The 22,296-nt window shown below is 34.6% G+C and overlaps 1 protein-coding gene across 2 annotated transcripts in view; it reads left to right on the top strand.

Annotated features, from left to right (window-relative positions):
- Window positions 1-22,296, top strand: part of ZNF521 (zinc finger protein 521) — a 293,772-nt gene that overhangs the window by 138,232 nt on the left and 133,244 nt on the right. For both annotated transcript variants that reach the window (XM_032293156.1, XM_032293155.1), the window contains one exon: window positions 21,691-21,775. In XM_032293156.1, coding sequence (XP_032149047.1) covers window positions 21,691-21,775 — 85 coding nt within the window. The remainder of the gene's footprint in view (window positions 1-21,690; window positions 21,776-22,296) is intronic.

Below are 22,296 nucleotides of genomic sequence, written 5' to 3' on the forward strand. Positions count from 1 at the left end.
GGATTGCGTGAGCCCAGGAGTTCAAGGCTGCAGTGAGCAGTGACAGCATCGTTGTACTCCAGCCTGGGCAACAGAGTGAGACTCTGTATCAAGAAATAAAGCCTTATTTCTTCCTTCTTCTTTCTTATCTCTGAATGCCCATCAGCTTATCATAAGGGCTCAGTAAATGTTGGTTGAACAAATGAATATAGTGTAAGTACTTCAGGGTAAAAAAATATAGTGTATACTTTATTTTCAGGTACAGCTAGTTACTAATACATATGGTTTTTGGTCATTTTGCCCAAAACAATTTTAAAGTTAGGTTTGATCTAAAAATATGAAAATACATTAAAAGCCTTCAAGTTTGTAACAATCCAAAAGTCATCTTTAATATGAAGATCTGTTTTAAGTGTCTTAGAATCAATATTATTTCCTTATGGTTCTTGTATGGAAAATGGAAATGTACATGATGACAATTTAGAACCTACTTAAGTTCCAGAGTTCTTTTTTGAATTGTTCTGTTCATCAAAGTTTCCGTATGAGGCTGAAAAAAAATAGATTGATAAAAAATATTTTAAAGTTTTCAAATTTCAAATTGATGATACCAAGTTTTGCTAAGTTAAATATGCAAAGAGCAAAAACCAAATGGGTTAAGCTCCCTCTAAAGAGATGGTATTTTAAAAATTAAGTAGAAAATTTACAGGACCAAATAAATTGATAAAATTCAAGATGTTCTTGAAATACAGTGAATTACTCTGCCAAGTCCAGTCTGTATTGTTGTTGTTGTATTCAATATTTTTTGCTATCTACAGAGTAACAGAGCAGGGAGTCAGCAGCCCTGGCATCAGTACCAGGCTGTGGAATGTGGGAGCATGTGCCTTGCATCCATGCTTTGTACCCAGTTCCGTGATCATCTGGTATTGATCATTGTCCCCATTGTTGCATTTGCTGCATCTACCATTCCTAGATTTTCTGTACCTACTTCCAGTTCTAGACCTTTTGTTGATGTTTTTCATATGATTACAGTGACTTTTTAGAACTTACAAAATTCAAAAACAGAATTGTTTTTGTATTTCAAATTTCTAATTGCACATAACAATGTTTGTCCTTTTGGTACTAGGCCAAAATAGTTTGGAATCATCCTGTGTCATCGTAGAACTGTCTAGGAAGAACATTTCACATTTTTGGCTGAGATTTTTGTCAAGATGAAAATTAGTAAATATCTAGTCAAGATGATTTTAAATGATGAAAGAAAAGTGAAAGCTATGTTCTAGATCTCTGAATCTCTTATGATGGTGTTGCTCTACCTACCACGTGATGTAGATGTAGTTTTCTAGTACTTATGTACTTTGTATTTCTAGAAATTTAACAGCCTAATTATAAGAATCTTGCCAAAGGCTTTTAAAAAAGCCCGAATAGCTGGTTCCCCTTATTTATACTTTTTAAAAACCTTTTCATCCTTTATTACCTTTTAAATGTGCATGTTTCTAAAAGTTCTATTCTTAATCTGCGTTTCTATTCTGAAATAGGAATCCCAGTTTCCTATTACCTCATTATTATCCCATACAGATAAGCAAAGATGCAGCTTCAGTTCTCAGCCTCTGTTGAACTCCCAGTCTTAGATTTTCATCTTCCCTTTTCACATTACCAGTTGAAGCTTCTGCTAGCCCTTTAATCACCTCTAACTCTAATTTCGTTTTTCTCCCATTTTGGTCAGTGTTTTATCTTTCTCCTGGTCATTCCTGCCTGAAACTTTGTTTCCTATACGATTCCTGTTCTCCTAACCTGTTAGGGCAATCACTCCCCAGGTGCTATTGATTATTCTTCTGTAATTTCTCTTCTATCTGCATCTCCTGCATCCTTTCTCCAGGCCAAACTATACTAAATCTCAGCTGGTCTCCTTCACATGCTTCCTATCATAAAGCTTATCTCAAGAAACTTAAAACCTGAGAATCACACAAATCACGTTCTCTGATTATAATACAAGTAAGTTATAATTGAAAAAGGGATCTTACAAACCATACATTTTAAAGTTTAAAACATGCATTGAACAAAGAAGGCATAAAAATAGAAATTCAAAATGCTAAAAAACTAAAGGATAAATACATTTCAAAAGTTTTGAGATATAACTAAATGCCCCACTTAGAGGGAAAGTTGCTAGAAAATAAAAATATACATTAGAAAATAAGGAAAGCATACTATCACTGAGATATATCAACTAAAGACCTTAAGAACAGTACAATAAAATAAACTCATAAAAAGTAGAAAGAAAGCAATAAAGCTAAGAGCAAAAGTAATGAAATAGTAAACAAAGAAACAGTGAACAACAGGAAGGCCAACAAAGTAAAAAGTTAGTTTTCTGAAAAGACTGACAGAATTTACAAACTTTTGGTGAGATTAATCAGGAAACAGAACCAGAGGTAAATAATATTAATAATGAAAAGGGGAACCTTACTTTGTACTTGCAGAAGTTAAAAGGCTAATAGGAGAAACACTACACGTATCAAAATGACTATAAAAACGAATGCAATATTTTGAGAGAATGAGGAGCAAAATGACTTCGTTCATGTAAAGTTTAAGAATGGACAAAACTACTCTATGATGATCAAGGTCAGAGTAGTTACTTCTGGGGTGCCATCAACGGGGAAGGAAAAGCAAGGCATTTCCTGGATGATGGAAGTGTTTCATATCTTCTCTATGTGTTGATTACACTGGTGCATAATATCTGAAATTTCACCAGGCAGTATACTTAGGATTACTACAGTTTATGTAATGTTGTTTTCCAATAACATTTTACAAAAAAAGCCAAATAAAGATAAAAAAAGAAAGAATACTATGAGTCATTTTATGCAAATAGTAGAGAATTTAAGTTATAGTATATAGAAACAATCTTAGAATAATTTGTTACCAAGAATGACTCAAGAAAAAAAAGAGAGAAGTATAATGATTCGATAAACATTAAAGAGTTTAATACACTGTTGAAAATCTTTTCTCCAAAGAAGCTATTAGACTCAGGTGGCTTTCAAAATGAGTCCCTTTAAGAATAGGCATAATTTCAAAAATGTGCCAGAAAATACAAAAAGAGAAAATACCCTCTTATTTAATGAATCTGGTATGATCCTGATATCAAAACCAGACAAAAATACTGAAAAAGAGAAATCTAGCCAATTTTATTCATGATATTACATTTTAAATTTTTGAACAAAGTATTAGTAGTTACTAATCTACTGTATATGAGAATGTATTATGATTGAAATAGGTTTATCACAAGAATGCAAGGTGGGTTCAATATCAGGAAATCAATTAATTTATCACATTAGATTAAAAGAGATAAATTATATTTTTATGTCAAAAGTCAATGGAAAAACTGTATTTAACATACTTTCATGATTTAAAAAGAACACTAAAGAATAGGCAGGAATTCCCTTACCCTAATAAAAACTTTTTAAAATACTACTTTTTTTTTTTTTTTTGAGAAGGAGTGTCACTCTGTCACGGAGGCTAGAGTACAGTGGCGCAATCTTGGCTCACTGCAACCTCCACCTCCCGGGTCTGGGATTACTGGTGTGCACTACCATGCCTGGCTAACTTTTGTATTTTTTAAAATAGAGACAGGGTTTCACCACGTTGATCAGGCTGGTCTTGAACTCCTGACATTGTGATCCACCTGCTTCAGCCTCCCAAAGTTCTGGGAGGCTTGAGCCACTGTGCCCCACCTAAAATGTTATCTTAAGCAAGAATTATAAATAATGTATAATAGTTATGTTATATATAACTATTTTATTTTTTATATTATAATGTAATTATGTAACTATATTATAATTATATAACATATGTTATAACTATATTATACTTACAATATAATTAGTGGGGAAATTTTGATGAAATTAATATTTTTAAATTACTAATAAGGCATGGTGGGTGATATAGCCAACAAGATAAGATAAAATCAGAATGAATTTGAGTATTAGAAAAAAGGTAGCCAAAAATTGAAAATATACAGATTATACTATCATATACAGGTAATATGTTTGCTTGTAAAACAATACCCAAAGAATCTAAAGACAAATTATTACAATTAAACTTTAGCAAAGTTGCTGGGTACCAAATCAACACATTTAAGTCAACTGGATTTTTATTCAAAACCCAGAAAATACATGTTTTAAAATAATCCCATTTATGATAGACAGAAAAACTTAGAAATCAATCTTAGAAAATATATTAAGTCATTTATGGAAAAAATGATAAAACGTTATTGAAATATTTTAACAGACCTGAATAAATGATCAGATATAACTTGTTCATGGATGGAAGACTCAATACTGTTAAGTCTGTCAGTTACCTCTAAATTGATCTATAGATTCAGTGTTATTCCAATGAAAATTTATATTTTTATATATATATTTTATATATACATTTGAGACAGAGTCTCGCTCTTTTGCCCAATCTGGAGTGCAGTGGTTCGATCTCGGCTCACCACAACCTCTGCCTCTCAGGTTCAAGTAATTATGCTGCCTCAGGCTCCTGAGTAGCTGGGACCACAGGTGCATGCCATCATGCCCGGCTAATTTCTGTATTTTTAGTAGAAGTGGGATTTCACTGTGTTGGCCAGGCTGGTCTCAAACTCCCGGCCTCCTGATCCACCTGCCTTGGCCTCCCAAAGTGCTGGAATTACAGGTGTGAGCCACCATGGCCGACTACTAAAATATATTTTTTTATATTTTAATTTTTTGGAACTTGATAAGCAGATTTCAAAACATCTATAGAAGAATGAAATATCACATGACAAAGATACTCTTGAAGCAAAAGAATAGGCAGGGAAAATATTTGTCCCATTATCTAGTCAATTTATAATAAATCTGCAGTAATTAAGTTTATGAGGCAGTGTTGGTCCACAGAACCACACAGAAATTTCTCCAAAAGAGATATTACATGCATAAAACTCCATCTAGAATAGAACTGCCTTTGCACATTAGTGGGGAAATAGAGTATTGAACTCATTATCTATATGGAATAAAATGAAAATAAAATTGAATCTCTACTGACATGTATAAAAATTAGTTCCAGGTGATTTAAATACAGACGTGTGAAAGGCAAAACCATAAACCTTTTAGAAAAATAAAAGAATATTTTTATCACCTTCAATAAGGGAATGATTTTGTAAACAAGAACACACAATATAAATCACAAATAAAATATGTTCAGCAACATTAAAAATAATTTGTTTACCAAAAGTTATACAGGGAGTAAAAACAAAAGCTACTGGATTATAAAACACATTTATAACACATATAACTAGAAAAATTAATAGTTTCCAAAACTGTGTAAGAGACAGCCAGAAGCTTCCAGAAAAATGCAAACCACCAAATAAGAAATCGGGAAATTAACAGGAACAGGAGTTTTGTAGATAGGAAGCATGAAGCCTTAGTGAACATATGAAAGTATTTATTCTCATTATTAATATGGAATAATGCAAATTCAGACAAAGAGTAATGGATTGTCTGGGGGGTGCTGCATAGGAAGCTATGCAGGAGTCTAGGCATATAGGTGATTAATAGTAATTTTTTATATATTACCTGCATTATCAATGTTCTATAAGCATTTAATCTCTAACATAAAAACAAAAACCGTCAAAAACTCAGAACCCTAAGTATATAATCATATCATTCACCATAAATAGAAGAATGAATACAAAATAGTGTTTTAAAATTTCTAGCCATGTATTCATACCCACAAACGGCTCTGAGCCTAAAACCTGTTCATTGCTACAAGTAATTTATCAAGTGTTGTGGAGATATTAACGACATTAGCATCTCAGTTGATCTTTTTTCTTTCGTTATGTAATTAGAGGAGTATCCATGCATTAACTTTAATGGGGTACATATCTCACACTTTGGGGAAGGTTAGTATTTAGCATGAACCTTTTTATTCCTCATCTTGTACTTCAATTTGTGATAACAGATTTATTAATTCCTGTCATGTACAAGGGATTAGCTACCAGGTTTATAAAGAGGAGGAGCTTTATACAAATGTAGTTATTTGGATACATGTCTTTCTCCTCTATGTATGTCTGGCAAGCTTATGTGATAACAGGGAAATAGTATGCCTGGAGCAGGGGACACAGTCGTGGAAGAGGAGGTCAGAGAGCTGGAGAGAGGGGCAGTGGCTGGGCTTTGGCTTGGTAGCCTCCGTGGGTCTCAGAGGAGTTACTTGTGTGCTGTAGGTTCTTCATAAACAGTTATAAATAATTGAATCCTGGTAATTAAAACATTTGGAAAATGAAACAAAGAAGCATTTTTGTAAAAACTAAATAATGGTACAGGTTCTCAGAGCCACACATAAATACAACATTAGACACCTCGTAAGTATGTAATATACTATGCACTTCACGTCATATAAAGATTGAATGGCAGGTGAAGTCCTATAAAAATCCCCATATCAAGGCAAATAATTTATTTTATTGAATTAAATGTTGTATTACATAAGCAAGCCTTTAACTGTCTGTAAATTTTTTCTTCTAGGGAGATTGCTGCTGTGGGTATAGGGAGTTTAAAGATATGCAGCATAATATAGTAGAAGGAAAGATTGTACTTAGATAGGGTAAAAAACGAGTTCATGTAGCAGTTGACAGAGCCACCTGTGTGATCTCAGCCAGTCGTTCCTGAGCTTCAGTTTCCTTATTGCTAAAATGGGCATTCAGCATACTTGACCCTCTATATAAAGTATCATGAAAAGCAGATGGTACAGTCTCTGAAAGTTCTTGCTAAACATGAAGCAGGCTACAAGTGTATCATTTATATAGTATGTAATCTACACATACCCCTACTGTGTGTGTACACATATAATTTATTTATATAATGTTTCTTAATATGTTTCTATAATGTAGAATTATTTAATGCTAGGACTGTGGCTTATTCAGTCAAAATGCATCTAAATGAGGAATCATATTTCCACAAAGTTGGTAAAGTGGAAAAGCATAATTAAGTCTTAAAATAAAACTTAGAGGCAATGAAAATCAAGGAACAAAAAGAATGTAAAGACCACAGAGATAAAATGTTACTTTATTTGAGATCAGAGATAGTGTCAGGAAACAATGCATATAAAAGGCAGAAAAGCATATAAATGAACACATAGGTGGCAAATGTAATCACAGTTAAGAAAGGAAAAATGTTCAATAGTGTTGGATTGCAAGGGAGTTAACAAAATCTTGGAGAAATAACATTTAAGTCAAGTAAAAATTGGGCATGAAAGTTTAGTAAGTGAATACCAAAATAAGCCTTTTCCCCTCTAATCCTAGGAAACAAATGAGTAGTTTGAGAAGCAGTTAATTTGAAAGGGCTATTATTTGCCTAAAATCCACTGGCGATGTCTGTATGAATCAAATACACAGTATTTACATTCTGAGGGGGAAACAGTGAAAATTGTCTCTTTTTTTTTTGGCCATGATTTGTAATTTAGATGTATCACCTCTTGATTTTTTTTTTTTTTTTTTTTGCGGGGGGACGGAGTCTTGCTCTTTCGCCAGGCTGGAGTGCAGTGGCACGGTCTTGGCTCACTGCTACCTTTGTCTCTCGGATTCAAGCAATTCCCCTCCTTCAGCCTCCTGAGTAGCTGGGACTACAGGCGTGCACCACCACACCCATCTAATTTTTTCTATTTTAGTAGAGACGGAGTTTCACCATGGCCAGGATGGTTTCGATATCCTGACCTTGTGGAGCCACCATGCCTGGCCGCCTCTTGATTTATTTTAAGAATAGAAACTTATATTTTTTAAAAAAGTAAGCCGTTGAGAGAAACTTCAATGCAAAGATAAGCCATGATTTAGAAATTGAAGTGGCATTGTTAAGCCTAACTTGATAAAGTTTGATGTTAATGTATTCATTTTAACATAGATCTTAAGGATTTTCTTTGGAATTTTACATTTAAGTTTGGCTTAGGCAGTAAGGAAGCAAAAATGAGCAGTATTAAAAGCTATTGATAGGCTCCAAGCAACATAGCAAGACCTCGTCTCTACTGAAAATTTAAAGAAACTTAGTGGGTTCAGTGGTGTGTGGCATGGCCAGTAGTCCAGCTACTCAGGAGGCTGAGGTGAGTATGTGGAATAAATCAATGAATGAACTAGACTTAAATTAATGTAAGCAGTGTGACAAGTCGGTTTGAAATGTTTTCAATTTGGTATAGCAAAATGATATCAAAAAAGCTATTGATAAATATCTAGAAATTGATAATTTAATTATAAGCAGTGACCATGTGTTTGATAAAGGTCATTCTTTTAAAAAAAAGAAAGAGAAAATAGAAGGCGCAGAAGAAAGGAAAAAAGAAAGGTGGGTTGAAGGGAGAGAGGGAAGGAAAACTAAATGACCAGATAAGGTAGCTGAAAAACTGGCAGGAAACCCCCTAAGTTTAAAATCTATACTTACTAGGACTAGAAAATTAATAGTTTTGATGGAAAACAGATTCTTTCAATGCCATAATTGGGTCTAGATTGATATTATTTTGTTATACCAAATTTAAAACGCCGTTTAGATTAATTTGAGCCTAGTTCATTCATTCATTTATTCAGCAATTAATTGAGTTTCAAATGTGTAGCAAGCATTGTTCACAGATGTTGGGCACAAAAGGCAAACATGGTTGTTGTTCCATGTTTCTCTCAGTAAAGAATTAAACCGATACAAAATTAGCCAGGCGTGGTGACACATGCCTGTAATCCCAGCTACTCTGGAGGCTGACGCAGGAGAATTGCGTGAACCCAGGGGTCTGAGGTTGCAGTGAGCCAAGATTGAGCTATTACACTCCAGCCTGGGCAACACAAGTGAAACTTCGTCTCAAAAAAAAAAAAGAGAAACCTGTAAAAAGCAAATATATCTTCAAATAGTGACTCCTGTGTTAAGACTGTGAAGAGCTGGCAGAATTAGAAATAGGACTATGCTTAAATGTCTAGTGAGGTTCTTCAGCAGTGATGTCCCAAAATGTCTCTTAAAAGAATGACCGATTAGTCACCTGGATTTCTAAAGAAAATTTAAAAAATCATGGTGCCTGCCTTGCAAGATGTCAAATTTGATATTATTCTTTCCTTAACACTCCTCCCCTTTCATATTCTATGCTGTGGAAGAATGTTCTCAAGGAGCAGAAGCCTGGTCAGGAAAGGGCCCCATATTTTTCCAGATTATATTCTTAGACTTTTTTTTTATTTGGAGAATTTCTAGCTTTATACAATATATTATGAATCAGGATTATGCAGAAATTTTTCAGTGCTGCAGTTTAATTTTTCTGGGATAATCTGAAGGGGGACTAAGAGTTTATACCTGGTTGTATGATGCAGAATCTAGGTGTGTTTGATACAGCAGTCTGGTTCCCTCCAACGTGATATTCTGACAACATTTACTTTTAGGCGTACATATAAAAAGCTCACATCAGTTCACTTCTGCATAGTTCATGCACCCTTTCACAAATGCTCTCTGTCAGGCAGTGGGCTGTGTGTGAGAGCTTAAGAAAAAACTAAGACCTTGCTCCTTAAGTGACAGAAAACCTTTGACTATAATGCAGCACATTCTGTGCAGAAAGTATACACTGGGAAATGAAAACCCTCCAAGAAGGCAGCGGTCAGTAGCAAGAACTGGCAATGAGAGGCGGTACTGGAGAGTCGGTTCTGGAGTCCTGTGCCCCAAAGAGCCCTGATGAGTTGCAAGTGTCACAGGTAGCCAAGGTGGCAATAGCAGCTCCTTTTTGTAAATAAGCCACCACACCATGTACATGTGGATGTGTTCATGGCAGTCTGGGGTCCTAGGCTTGCTAGGCTGGTCACTTTCTGTGAGTCATGGGCAAGATCACTCCATGTCTCTGGACCTCAGTTTCATTGTCTGTGAGGAAATTTGAAATAGACTAACTTGTCCCTTTCAATCCTAAAACTCTGCAATACCCTATTATAAGCTTGTCCTGTTATGTTTGGAAATGCAAAGAATATGGGGCCATTTTTTCCTATTTTTCAAAAAGATATTGTAATAATGAATGGGGAAGATTTTGAAAAATCCAGATAATTTTAGTTAAATCAAGGGGTTAAAAGAACCCTACCACTTGCACATTTATATACATTGTAACAACACAGCATGTTCTAGAATAGGTAAAGTGAAAGAAACACACCTCGATCCTAAAAAATTTACTAAGAGGACAAACAACAGGAATAATAAAGTCAGCACCCACGACATTGTGTGGGTGTAATTGCTAGTAAGCTTTTCGAAGCAGGTGGGTTTTAGAAGTAATTTGAAGGAGAAGAGAAGGGTGGTCTGACATGCCTCAGTAGGAAAGCTGCTCAAATGGAAGGGATGGATGAGAGAAGGCAACCCCGGAATAAGAATAAGGAGAAAGAGAGAAAGAACTGCTAAAAGAAGAGGGGGCGTGCATTAAAATATCTCAGTGGCCATAAAAATTATAAAGGACAAATATAATTTGGGCATATACCGGGGTAAATGAAATGATTTAGTATAAGACAAACTACATTTTATAGGTAAGACACAAAATCACCAGAACAGGAAGTATTTCTTTGACAGAAGACTAGCTGGAAGGATATATTAGAGATATAAGCAAAAGAGAATGACTAGGACTCCACAGGAGCCTTCATCTAAAGCGAAGCAGAAGGAAGCAAAGATTTTTATTGCATAGTGAACAGGTATGAGTCATTTACATATTAATGTGTTATGTGTAACTAATTATATATTGCAATAGATAAAAAATGGACCGGGCGGATGGCTCAAGCCTTTAATCCCAGCACTTTGGGAGGCCGAGGTGGGCAGATCACTTGAGTCCAGGAGTTCGAGACCATCCTGGCCAACATAGTGAAACCCTGTCTCTACTAAAAATACAAAAAAAATTAGTTGGGCATGGTGGCTCATGCCTGTAGTCTCATCTACTTGGGAGGCTGAGGCAGGAGACTTGCTTAAGCCCAGGAGGCCGAGGTTGCAGTGAGCCAAGATCTTACCATTGCACTCCAGCCTAGGTGATGCAGCAAGACTCTCAAAAAAAAAAAAAAAAACAGAAAACAAACAAATACAAAAAAGAAAATAATGACAATAAGATAGAGCCTTCTACCTAGCCTTAAAGAACTTATAGCGATTTAGGAGATAGATCAGTTTTATTGAAATAATTCTGATGCAGTGTATAAATAAATGATAAGAGAATTGAAATAAGCTCATTATTTAAAATGAGATAAAAAGTTTGTCTTTGTTATCCTTTTGAAATTTATGATGACTTTTTATTAAATGATACCAAGTACTAATAAAGAGTTAATGAACCAATCTAAGTTAACTCATTTTTAGGACAGAAACTATATACTTAGGAAAATCTTTCTTAATGAATTCTAAAATACTTTATTCTGCCTGACAAATTTTGTTTCCTGGTTGATGTGGTTGATGATGGGATTACAAGTCATACTACCAGCCTTCTGGATGGGGTCACTCTGGGTACGTGATGTGTGATGCAGTGCACTTACTTACTGTTGCTACTCCTTCACCTCTCCAACTGTCCATCCTTTATATCTACCGGCCTTAGCTCCTTATTTTGGTAACAGTGAAGCAAAAAGGGAGTTTCAGTGCTTTTTAATGTAAACAGATGATAAGAATAATTGATGAGGAAAATAGGCTCTACTTCTGTGCAACTCCAAATTTTGACTTCTCCTTCTCAGGTTTATGTTTCTAAAAGAGTGATTATTTAAACTCATGTTCTCCCACCGTCAGTGTCTTACCTTTCTTGAATGATACGAACATTTACAAAAGAGTCAATGCAAGAAGTTACCTAGAATTTACTATGAATTATAAATCTCTTCAAATAGGAACTAACAAAATATTATAGCAATGAGTAACAAGAGACAAATTCCTTGTCCTATCTCAGAATGAATTAGCACATGCTCTGGTGATTTTTTCTTTTTAACTTTCTCTACAGCATCAATTTAGTCTGTGTTAGTCATCCTCTTCCAATTCACTGATTTGTGGTGCTGTGCAAGGTGGTAGGGAGTTTTGCAGGCAGAAATAGACCTGTCTTAGGTATGAATGAAGGTGATGGATGTAGAATGACTCATTAGATTGTCTATTCAGCAGTCAGGAAACAAAATGTATCAACTGCCTACTCTGTGGACAACACTCTAGATTTTATTCAGGTAAATTTTTTTATGGCATAGAAATAAACAGCCACTGAACCCATAACATTGAAATCACCTAGATGAAGATACCTTACCTGGAAGGTCTCAGTGGACTATGTAGGGAGGGACATGAGTTGGGTCCCTTGGAAGAGACTCTAAAATGTAAATGAGGAGAGTAAGCCTAATAAAGCTTCTCTCTCCCTGGGAAACTCAGACACAGTTTTTTCAGTGTCTAATGTAAGATATCAATTTTAAGTGTGTAGAAAGACAAATCTTGAAGGAAATTTGTTAGGAGACAATTTTGAACTTAAATTACTTTTTGTTCTTTATTAACTTTAAACATTATTCTTAGAAACAAAATGACTCTTTATTCATGAACTTTAAGGTAGTAAATTCCTTCCGCGAGATGTGTTTGGTACAATCCATGGAAGTGACTCCAGCTTTAACACTGAGTTTTGTTTTTTAATGCATACTTGTCAGATTTTTCTGAAGACTCCACTCAATTGTTTCCTGGTTTTTGACTACTGGGGATATCTTTGAAAATAAATTCTTTTTATGAGATGGAGTTTTGCTCTTGTTGCCCAGGCTAGAGTGCAATGGCATGATCTTGGCTCACCGCAACCTCCACCTCCCAGGTTTAAGCGATTCTCCTGCCTCAGCCTTTCGAGTAGCTGGGATTATAGGCATGCACCACCGTGCCCGGCTAATTTTGTATTTTTGGTAGAGACACGATTTCGCCATGTTGGTCAGGCTGTTCCCAAACTCCCAACCTCAGGTGATGCGCTACCTTGGCCTCCCAAAGTGCTAGGATTACAGGCGTGAGCCACCATGCCTAGCCAATAAATATTTTAATACTGTTTTATCTAATATTTAAAGAGAATTCAATAAAAGATTTTAAAAATTGCTCATCTTTTTTACTCATTGATTACAAACTTAGTAGTAGCTTAAATTTATATCTTCATGGAGTTTAGGGTTTTATTTGTAAAAAAAAAAAATTGTATTAGGTCATTCTTGCATTGCTATAAAGAAATACTTGAGACTGGGTAATTTGAAAAGTGGCGGAGTTGACCCACAGTTCTGCAGCACTGGCACCTGCTCCACTTCTTGAGAAGCTTCACGGAGCTTTTACTTATACAGCAAGGAAAGCAGGAACAAGCATCCCCATGGGATGAACGGGAGCAAGAGAGAGTGGCGGGGAGGTGACACACACTTTTAAGTGACCAGATCTCATGGGAACTCACTCACTGTCACAGAGACAGCACCAAGCCATGAGAGATACACCTCCATGACCCAAATACCACCCACCAGGGGCCACTTTCAGCATGGGGAATTACAATTCAACATGGGCTTTGGATGAGACAGATATCCAAACTGTATCAATAAATATGCTTAAATAAATATTTTTTTCTCCCTGGTACTATAAAAATTGCAACTGTCATTAAAGTGTCTGTGTCCAGGTTAATTATCAACTAGGTTTTTTCCTTTCTCTTCTTTTTCCTGTTCAGTCAGTTGGCCAGAAGCAATCTTCTTTAACCCTGGTTCTATTCTGAATTGTCGTCCTTATTCCCTACCAACTGTGAGCAACTTGGCTGGCTTGTAGTAGATGAGGTCTCACTCAGTCTGTCCCCCAGGCTGGAGTGCAATGGCATGGTCACAGCTCTGCAGCATCAAACTCCTGGGCTCTATTTATCCTCCTGACTCAGTCTCCCAAGTACATAGAACTACAGGCACAAGCTACTACACCTAATTTTTAAATTTGTTGTGAAGATGGGATCTTGGCTACATGTATTGCCCAGACTAGTCTCAAACTCCTGGATTCAAGTGATCCTGTCACCTCTGCCTCCCAAAATGCTGGGATTATAGGCATGAGCCACCACACCAGGCCCTGTAACAGTTTCAAACCCAAGAAAATTATTCCCATTTTAGACCTAAGATCAAGTCATGTCTCTCCCAGGGAGTTTTTCTAACTCTTCCAGACCATATTAATCTGTCACTCTCTGACACCTTCTGTCTTCTCTTTGCAATACACCAAAGTAGGCACTTGATCCTAAACTGCTTTACCATGTCATTTAGACAGAATACTTAAAACTGTTAAAAGTTTGTGTATTTTATTTCCCCAATTATATTGTAATGCCTTGAGCTTAGGAATCACAGTTAATATCTCTTGGTTGTTGAGGTGTTGCCATGTGCCAGGCATCGAGGAAAGTGTCACATGGACTTGATCTCAGGACATTAACCACCACTGTAAGGAAATAGTATCCTTTTAACTATCCCAAGAATACAAATTAGAATATTGATACATTTATTTTTCAATGAATTATTTGGGCTTTTCATCAGTAGTGGCTTTTTCATTACATTTCTACCATTTTTTTCCTCTTTCTTCAGTGACTTATTTTCATACAAATTCAGAATTACTTAGAAAATGGCTAGGCTAAATTAGTAGAATGTCTGAGTTATTGAGCATTTGTGGAAGCTGCTGGCTTATTACTTTCACTCACATAGAGTATTCCTTTGTTTGCCAGCAAAGTACTGGTGCTACTGCTCCAAAATATATATTGCATTTGTAATTAATATATTCATTCTTGGAATGATAATATATATTGCTATAGCCCTTGAAAACAGCTTTTTCATTATAGCTAGCTTGAACCTTTTTATACGTTCTTACCTCTTCTCCCTTCCCATACTCCCAACCTTGTCACCAATGTGTGATTTTCTTGGTGTTATTAGTTGTCTCTTGGCATCCATGGGGATTGGTTCCATGATGCCCTGTGGATGCTCAAGTCCCTTATAAAAACACCTACATGCTCCCATATACTCACATGATCTCTAGATTACTTGTGATACTGAATACAATATAAATGCTATGTAAGTAGCTGTCATAATGTATTGGTTTTTTATTTGATTTCTCTTATGGTATTATTATTTTTCAAATTTTTCAACCAGAGGTTGATTGCAGATGCAAAATCCACAAATATGGAGGGCCAACTAATTTTTAAAGCTTTATTTAATAAACATTTGTTTAACCTTTGTTAATTGTCATGAAATTTAAATTAGTGGATTTGAGTTGAAAGAAATTTTAATGTGATTCCAAAGTTCACTTAAAAAGATGAAAACTACTAACCTTTGACAAAGATCTTTGTTGTGCCAGAGAGTTTATATTGTATTTTATTCTGTCCCCATAATAACCTGGCAAGTAGAGTAATACAGGCAGTAGATAGTACCTTTAGTAAATAAGTAAGCATTAAAATTTACTATTTATTGCTGGCGTTCTACATGGTAGGCATGATACCAAGCATTTTTATATAATTCTCACTTTTCATATCAACTCGATAAGTTTGATTATTTTTTCATTTGCAGAGGAGGAAACTCAGGGTCATTTAATGATTTGTCACATAACTAACTATACAGCTAGTTAGTATTACAGAAAGAAAATTCAAAGATTCTTTCCTGCTAAGACTGCTGGATGTATTTGGGATGAATACTTTATAGCATCATCGTACCATATCCTGATTTCAGGGTTGTGACCAAAACTGACACTGGTCTTTCCTTAAAAGCCTTGAATTAGAGGGAGCTGAGAGCTCTGAGACATCTGGAAAAATGGCTCTGTAACTTGGACTTTGATGTTCCAAACATAGCAATGATAGATAAAATATAAAGATAGAAAAACAATTGGATTCAGTCAAGTCCAAAACAATTCTTCATGTTTGAGATCTAGAAATCCAGCAAGGAAACCAAATGATTATTAAGGCTAAAGCCAGGGGTCTGCTAAACATTCTCCAGCAATAGAAAGTGGTAATTGGGGTTTAATGCCCATGGGACAAATCCACACCCACTATTTGAAGCAGGGCTTGGGAGGAACTTTCTTGTTCACAGCAAGAGACTGAGAAAAAAATAGTTTTGTTGACCACTACCAGGAACTAGGTTTCTTACCTTGGAGGATTGAAGGAGTAGGAAGAAAGACATAGTTTTGTGACATAAAACTGAATTAGCCATGTGTTGTGTGGTTTACCTTGCAATGTCTCTTATCCCTGCAGCACAGCAGATAGGCAGGAAATGCCCCTCTGAGACCCAGCTTGGGTACAGTAGCCTGGGATGCCCAAGGAGAACCAACAGGAAAACTACTAAAAAGGGAGTAATGAGCACATAGAAAAAAAAATCACTACAAATAGGCTTTCAACCAAGATTCCAAAGTGTGTGAATGAATCAAACATTAGTAAAGCAGAAAAAAGAACAAGAAATTAATTATTTTGAACAGTCTGACAAAGACTTTGAAATAACTATGTTTAAAAGCTCAGAAAGATAAATGAAAGTATAATTTCCACTGAAAAGAGTGACAAATTATGAAGCAAATCCAAGCAGAAGTAAAACAAGAGCACTTGAATGTTTAAAACCAGAAATGTTGGAAATGAAAATAGTCATTTTAAATAAAAGCTTTCCTAGATAGGATAAAACTCTAGACTGGTCAGTAGTGAAGAGAGAATCAGTGTTTTATGAGAGTACAGAGAAGATGATCTAGATCAAAGCATGAGGAAGCAAATGGATTATTAAAATATGAATGAAAGAGCAGTTAAAATACATGGAGGATAGACTGAGAGGCTCCAATTTGTGTCTACTAAGGATCCTGATAGAAGTGAATGGAGAATGTCTTAAACAGACTTAGTAACTGAGTGATTTTAATCACTGAAAATTTTAAGAATTGAGGACATACATGAGATCTCAAATTGGTATTATTTTTGTATTGAGCAAAACAAATACACATAAATGTGCAGTTTAAAACATAGCAAAACAAAACACTGCAGAACACTGAGGACAAAGGAAAATCTTGAAATAGACTAAGAGAATTTGAAGAGCCAATTCTATTCTGTGAATCTTAGTTAAGGGTTGAGATTGGGAGCCTATGGCTAACATGGCTACAGACAGTTCCTTCACTCTCATAAGTTACTTTTCCTACCATTCCTGGCATTGTCAAAGACCAAAGCACTACTTAATTATAGGGAAAGCCTTCTTTTGAAATGCGCCTAAAATGTAATTGTAAATTTACCTGTAGATGACCAGAGTATAAACTGTGTTAAAAGTACAGTGTATGAAAGGCAGCAGAATCCTGTCTTGGTTATGGTGTTAACAACCTGTATGACTTTCACCAAGTCACTTAATTAATCTATAAATGAAGATAATAATGTCTCCTTTATCTACTCTTAGAGGATTGTTTCAAGGGATTTTTTTTAAATACAAGTTTTTTTTAGACTGTATGAAATAATTTATAAAATTATTATTATTTTATTATACAAATGAATGTGACTATGGTTCCTGACTTCTTAAAGTTTATACATTAGATTTGTGTTAAAACAATAATCCACATGACTCCAATACCATTATCACATCTAGAAAAGGTAACGGTAACTTACCGATAGTATCTAATATCAGCTGATAGTGAGATTGAAATCTAAATTATTCTCAATTGCCTCAAAAACCTTTTTATAGCTGTTTCCTCCCCCCCTCCCCCAAATCAGGACCCACACATCACATTTACTTAAGTCTTTTTCAGTCTCTTTCATCACTCCACTTTTTCCCATGACAATAGGCCATTTCTTCTGAAGAATATTCTGGATTTGAAGGGTTCTCCCCCCTTATAGTAATAGTTCTTCCCCTTTTCTCTTAAAGAATATTCTGGATTTGCATTTTTATAGTAATATTTGTTCCCCTATCCCTGTATTTACTGAAAACTGGATTGTTAGGCCTAAAGACTTAATTAGATTCAAGTACCCTTTTTAGATAAGATACTATATTGGTGATGTATATTTCATATTGCAACTGATAAAGAGGCACGCAGTGGCAGGTCACTTCCATTCTTAGTGATATTAAGCTAAATACTCTGGTTAGAGTGATTACATCAGCTAAATTTATTGTAAAGATAAATCTTTCTCTTTGCAGTGATCACAGGATGAAATTCGAGTATCTCAGAATAACCTTTCCTCTACTAGTTTCAGGATCCATTAATGATTATCCTGAACCATTTTATTTGGCATTGCAAAATGGTGAATATCTAATTTTATCATCCCTTCTGCTGTCATTCTTCTGTAAAGAAAAGCTTTCACTCATCAAATAGGCACGACCTACACTTCTTCCTAAAAAATGCAAGGTGCTTCTGACCCTTTCATTGCCAATTTTCAGAAAAAGAAATTGATGTAATAGTCACCTCCAATAGTAGCAACTTAATTTTTTTTCTTTTCTGTTTTTGAGGATTACTGTGTGCACGGATATTTTTAATCCATTCAGTATTTTGGTAAAAGAAATCAAAGCAGTTTGATTTCTACAAAGTATAAGTTTTAATAATTATTATTTTAATTTACTTTTTAAAATTTGATAAGACTAAATGTGGAGTCTACGTCCTAATGGATGGAATGGAGTGGAAGAGGGTTAATCGGAATAATTTTTAAAAACTATATATTATTAAGCATCTCTAATCATTTTTTTTTAATTTATGAGATGTTCTTTTTAAAAAGTCTCTGAGTACTTTAACCAGAGTGTAACTGAAAACAAGAATGTCAAAAAGGCACATTTAAATTGTTCTCAAAATCAATCAAAAATAATGAGGTGCTGGGAAAAAGTTGTATCCTTGATAATTACATCTATCAGTATCAGAAAACAAAAGAGAACAATCAGGAAATGACAATCCCACTCCCAAGTAGCACATTTAAAAAGGCTAATGAAAAAAAAAGTCTCTTTTAAAAATGTACTAAATTAGCATTTCAAGTAAATTGACAACTTAAGCGTTGATAAAGGCCAATCTGGGGCCCAAACAATGGAAGTTCTGTTTCTACTTTTATCTGCTTTTAAAAGAAATTATCTCACTTGACTTTTTTTGTTGTCTTTTATATAAATGTAAGTAATTGTCCTATGGGAGGTGACAGTCCTCATGTACTCTGCAAGGGTCAGATCATACCTGGAGCATCGAGCTTCGTTTGGAGTTCTATTTCTTAAAACACTGACTTGGAGGTAGGTAACCAGGATGGGAAGTAATTCCAAGTATTTCTTACGTCGTGCCCCTATGTTCAGTCTGAAAAGGGGCTAATGTAATTGTCGTATTATAAAATGGATTCAGCCTCTTCTTTGTAGCACCAGAACTTAGAGTTAGGGCCAATGGGTGAAAGTAGCAGAAAAGCAGATTTGGGTCTAGAATCAGGAAGAATTCTCTCATAATTTTAGCCATACAGAGGTACAATAAATTTACCAACAAGGGAATGAGTTCCCCAAGGCTGACACCGTTCAGAGGTTATAATCCTTGTACTTAAAAATGGTGTACAGGTGTACAGAGGTCTCTCAAATATTTTGTGAAGAATCTATAATTATAATGAGAGATGCTTTACAGGTCATTTAACGTTACCATTTTAAAAATTGAGGATAAAAATGAATTTTACATCATGGCTTTAAAAAGAAAACCCTTAACACATCCCAGTTTGCATATCATTGCTTTGTACTGGGGAAATGTGAAAAATATGGTGAAGCAGAGTTCAAGCTTCTGTATTTTAAAATCATGGTTCATTGTTTTTGATCACAATAAATTCTTATCTAGCCATAAATGTAGGAGCTTATAGATAAGACTATGGCTTTGTTAATGAAAAATACAGCATTTTAGATACTGTTTTATGAGTGGAGAGAATTAATATTTGAATTATCAGTAGTGGCAAAAGCATTTTCATTCAATAATAAAAGAAAACTTACATGTGTCAGTTCATTTTGAAGATAGTAGTAAGTGCTGGTATTTTATTATTTTGGCTTTTCAAGTGATTTTATTCTTTATTATTAGACTAGGAAGAAAAGCCCTGGTATATTCTGGCAACATATTCATCAGTCATCATTTTTGGAGACAGTTTTCGACGTATTGTGTGTTTTACTGTGCTAACAAGAGAAAAGACTAGCCGTTCAGTTTATGTTTCTTTGTTTTTCAGCAAGGTCACATATCAGGAATAATGCTAGAAGTATGCTAATAAACAATATATAATGTAGGTCATCAGGGAGTAAGAAATATTTTCTAACTAGTTCTAAAGGGAAATATTGTTAAAAAAGGGATAGATATTATTTACGTAACACATGTTGCTCTATATGTCACTATCAAAAGCATCTTGTAAACAGCTCAGTGTAGTAAATTTTCCTTAGTGATTGTCAGGGTGTTTGAAGTCCGTGTTAGATTTAGATTCAGCACATTCAGTTTGCGATATGCCTAACGTACAAAGGCCGTCAGATTATTTAGACAGCTTCCAATGGAAATATGCCTGTACTTGTATAGTTTACAAGGAATATTGTCCACTGTTGCAGAAGAAAATATTATGTTAAATTACAATAATTAGGAAAAAATTATATTAATGCCATTTATAATTTTAAATCTCAAATGAATTATGCTAAATGTTTGTGCTTAACTTTGATTCTGTTAAGTTCTAAAGAACCTCAGTTCCTTAAAATTAATTGTAATTTACAGGCTAGTACTTCCTTATTAACACCATTAGTAAAACAATTTTAGATGACTTCAAGTGAAACGATCATTCTGTAAAAAATGCTTACAAGAAAATGTCATTTATGTGATTTTTACAAATGTAATTTTCATATGTTTGGGAAATTTTAGAAGTGGATTATTTTCATAATGGTTTATTTTGTATTGCAACATGGTTTTTAATTACAAATATTAAGTTTCATCAAAAAGGAATTTATGTAAGTATGTGTTCTGGAAAACACAACTAATACTCTATTTATTGAGTTCATCTAATAAGTACTAGACCTTAATAATGAAGATGTAAAATCGTAATGGCTGCTTTATGACTCAGAAATCAGAGAGCCTACTAGCATTTAGAATTGAAAGAACTTATTTCTCTTCCCAGCTGTACGGCACCGTGACATTAGGCAAATCTTTCTATTTCTCTGGGCCTCCGTTTCTTCATTTATGCTGTAAGAATTATAATAAAAATCTTGCTCTATCTACTTCACAGGACTGTTTCGTAAAATGATAAAATAGTGTTAGAATGTTCATTATGATATTATTTATAGGATGAAGTATATATTTAAATGCTAGCACTTAGCAACTTCTAAAACATCACTTAAATTGTAAAATTTAGCTAAAAATTCTGGTCTCTAAATATTTTAGCTAGAATTCATGAATCTTAACTTATTAGCCATTTTACTTATGGATATCTAGAAGCAACACCCCAGTTATTTTGGTTGGCAGGAATTTGTGCCTGATCTTCAAAGACATTGGTTTCCGAAACTAGATTTTTTAAAAATACTTCTGTTTTTAAAAAACTGTATTTCTGTAATACTTCTGGTTTCAAAAACCTTTTGTTATTGAGTTTAGAGATCTTTAAAATATATTATGCCATAATTATGTGCTTCTGTTTCTTCTAAATGTCTGCAACTGAAAATATAGTGTTGGGGTCAAGCCATAACGGCTAAGTAAGGAATTGGCCCTGTAGTTTAGTTTGTTGGTCAGCAACGTTGGTAAGACCAGCATCTCAGAAAAATGTGTTTTTAAAGCAAAGAAACAATTAAAAGTCCATGTGTCTAAGTAACTCTGTTTATACTTGTTTTCTCAGAAGAAGACCTATCAATGCATCAAGTGTCAGATGGTTTTCTACAATGAATGGGATATTCAGGTTCATGTTGCAAATCACATGATTGGTGAGTGACACTCTAAACCTTATTACAGAAAGATGTTTCTTCTACTTGTGTATATCATCATTAAACAGAGTTAAAGATGAATTAATTGTTCAACCATCAATGGTTTTCCTCAGCATGATTGATTTTTTTTGTATTTCCATTATTAGTCCTGATAAGGTATTAGCACATTTTATTTTCTGCAAGGGCTAGTTTAGACTTCTGCAGAGGATTATATATCTACTGCCAGTCAAAACACAGGTGATTAACAAATTAAACTTCTAATCATTTTTGCATTATTGAAAACTAACAGGAATGGTTAATGAACTGGATGTTAGCTTTCCATAGAGTTTTAGATGGGTTTTAATTTCAGAAGTTATTATGGTAATGGCACTGCTGTGTGTTGCTTAAGCATCTTTGTATCAGAATCTAAAGTAGTGAGTTTTTGTGATAGGGAAACATAAATAATTTAAATAGCCATAAAATAGTTTTATATGTATGGTTTCAACAGCCTGGATATAATCATGATCATAAAGATCATGTAA

Source organism: Sapajus apella, unplaced genomic scaffold (genome assembly GCF_009761245.1).
Source record: "Sapajus apella isolate SASKATOON/1434 unplaced genomic scaffold, GSC_monkey_1.0 scaffold29, whole genome shotgun sequence".
Lineage (NCBI taxonomy): Eukaryota > Metazoa > Chordata > Mammalia > Primates > Cebidae > Sapajus > Sapajus apella.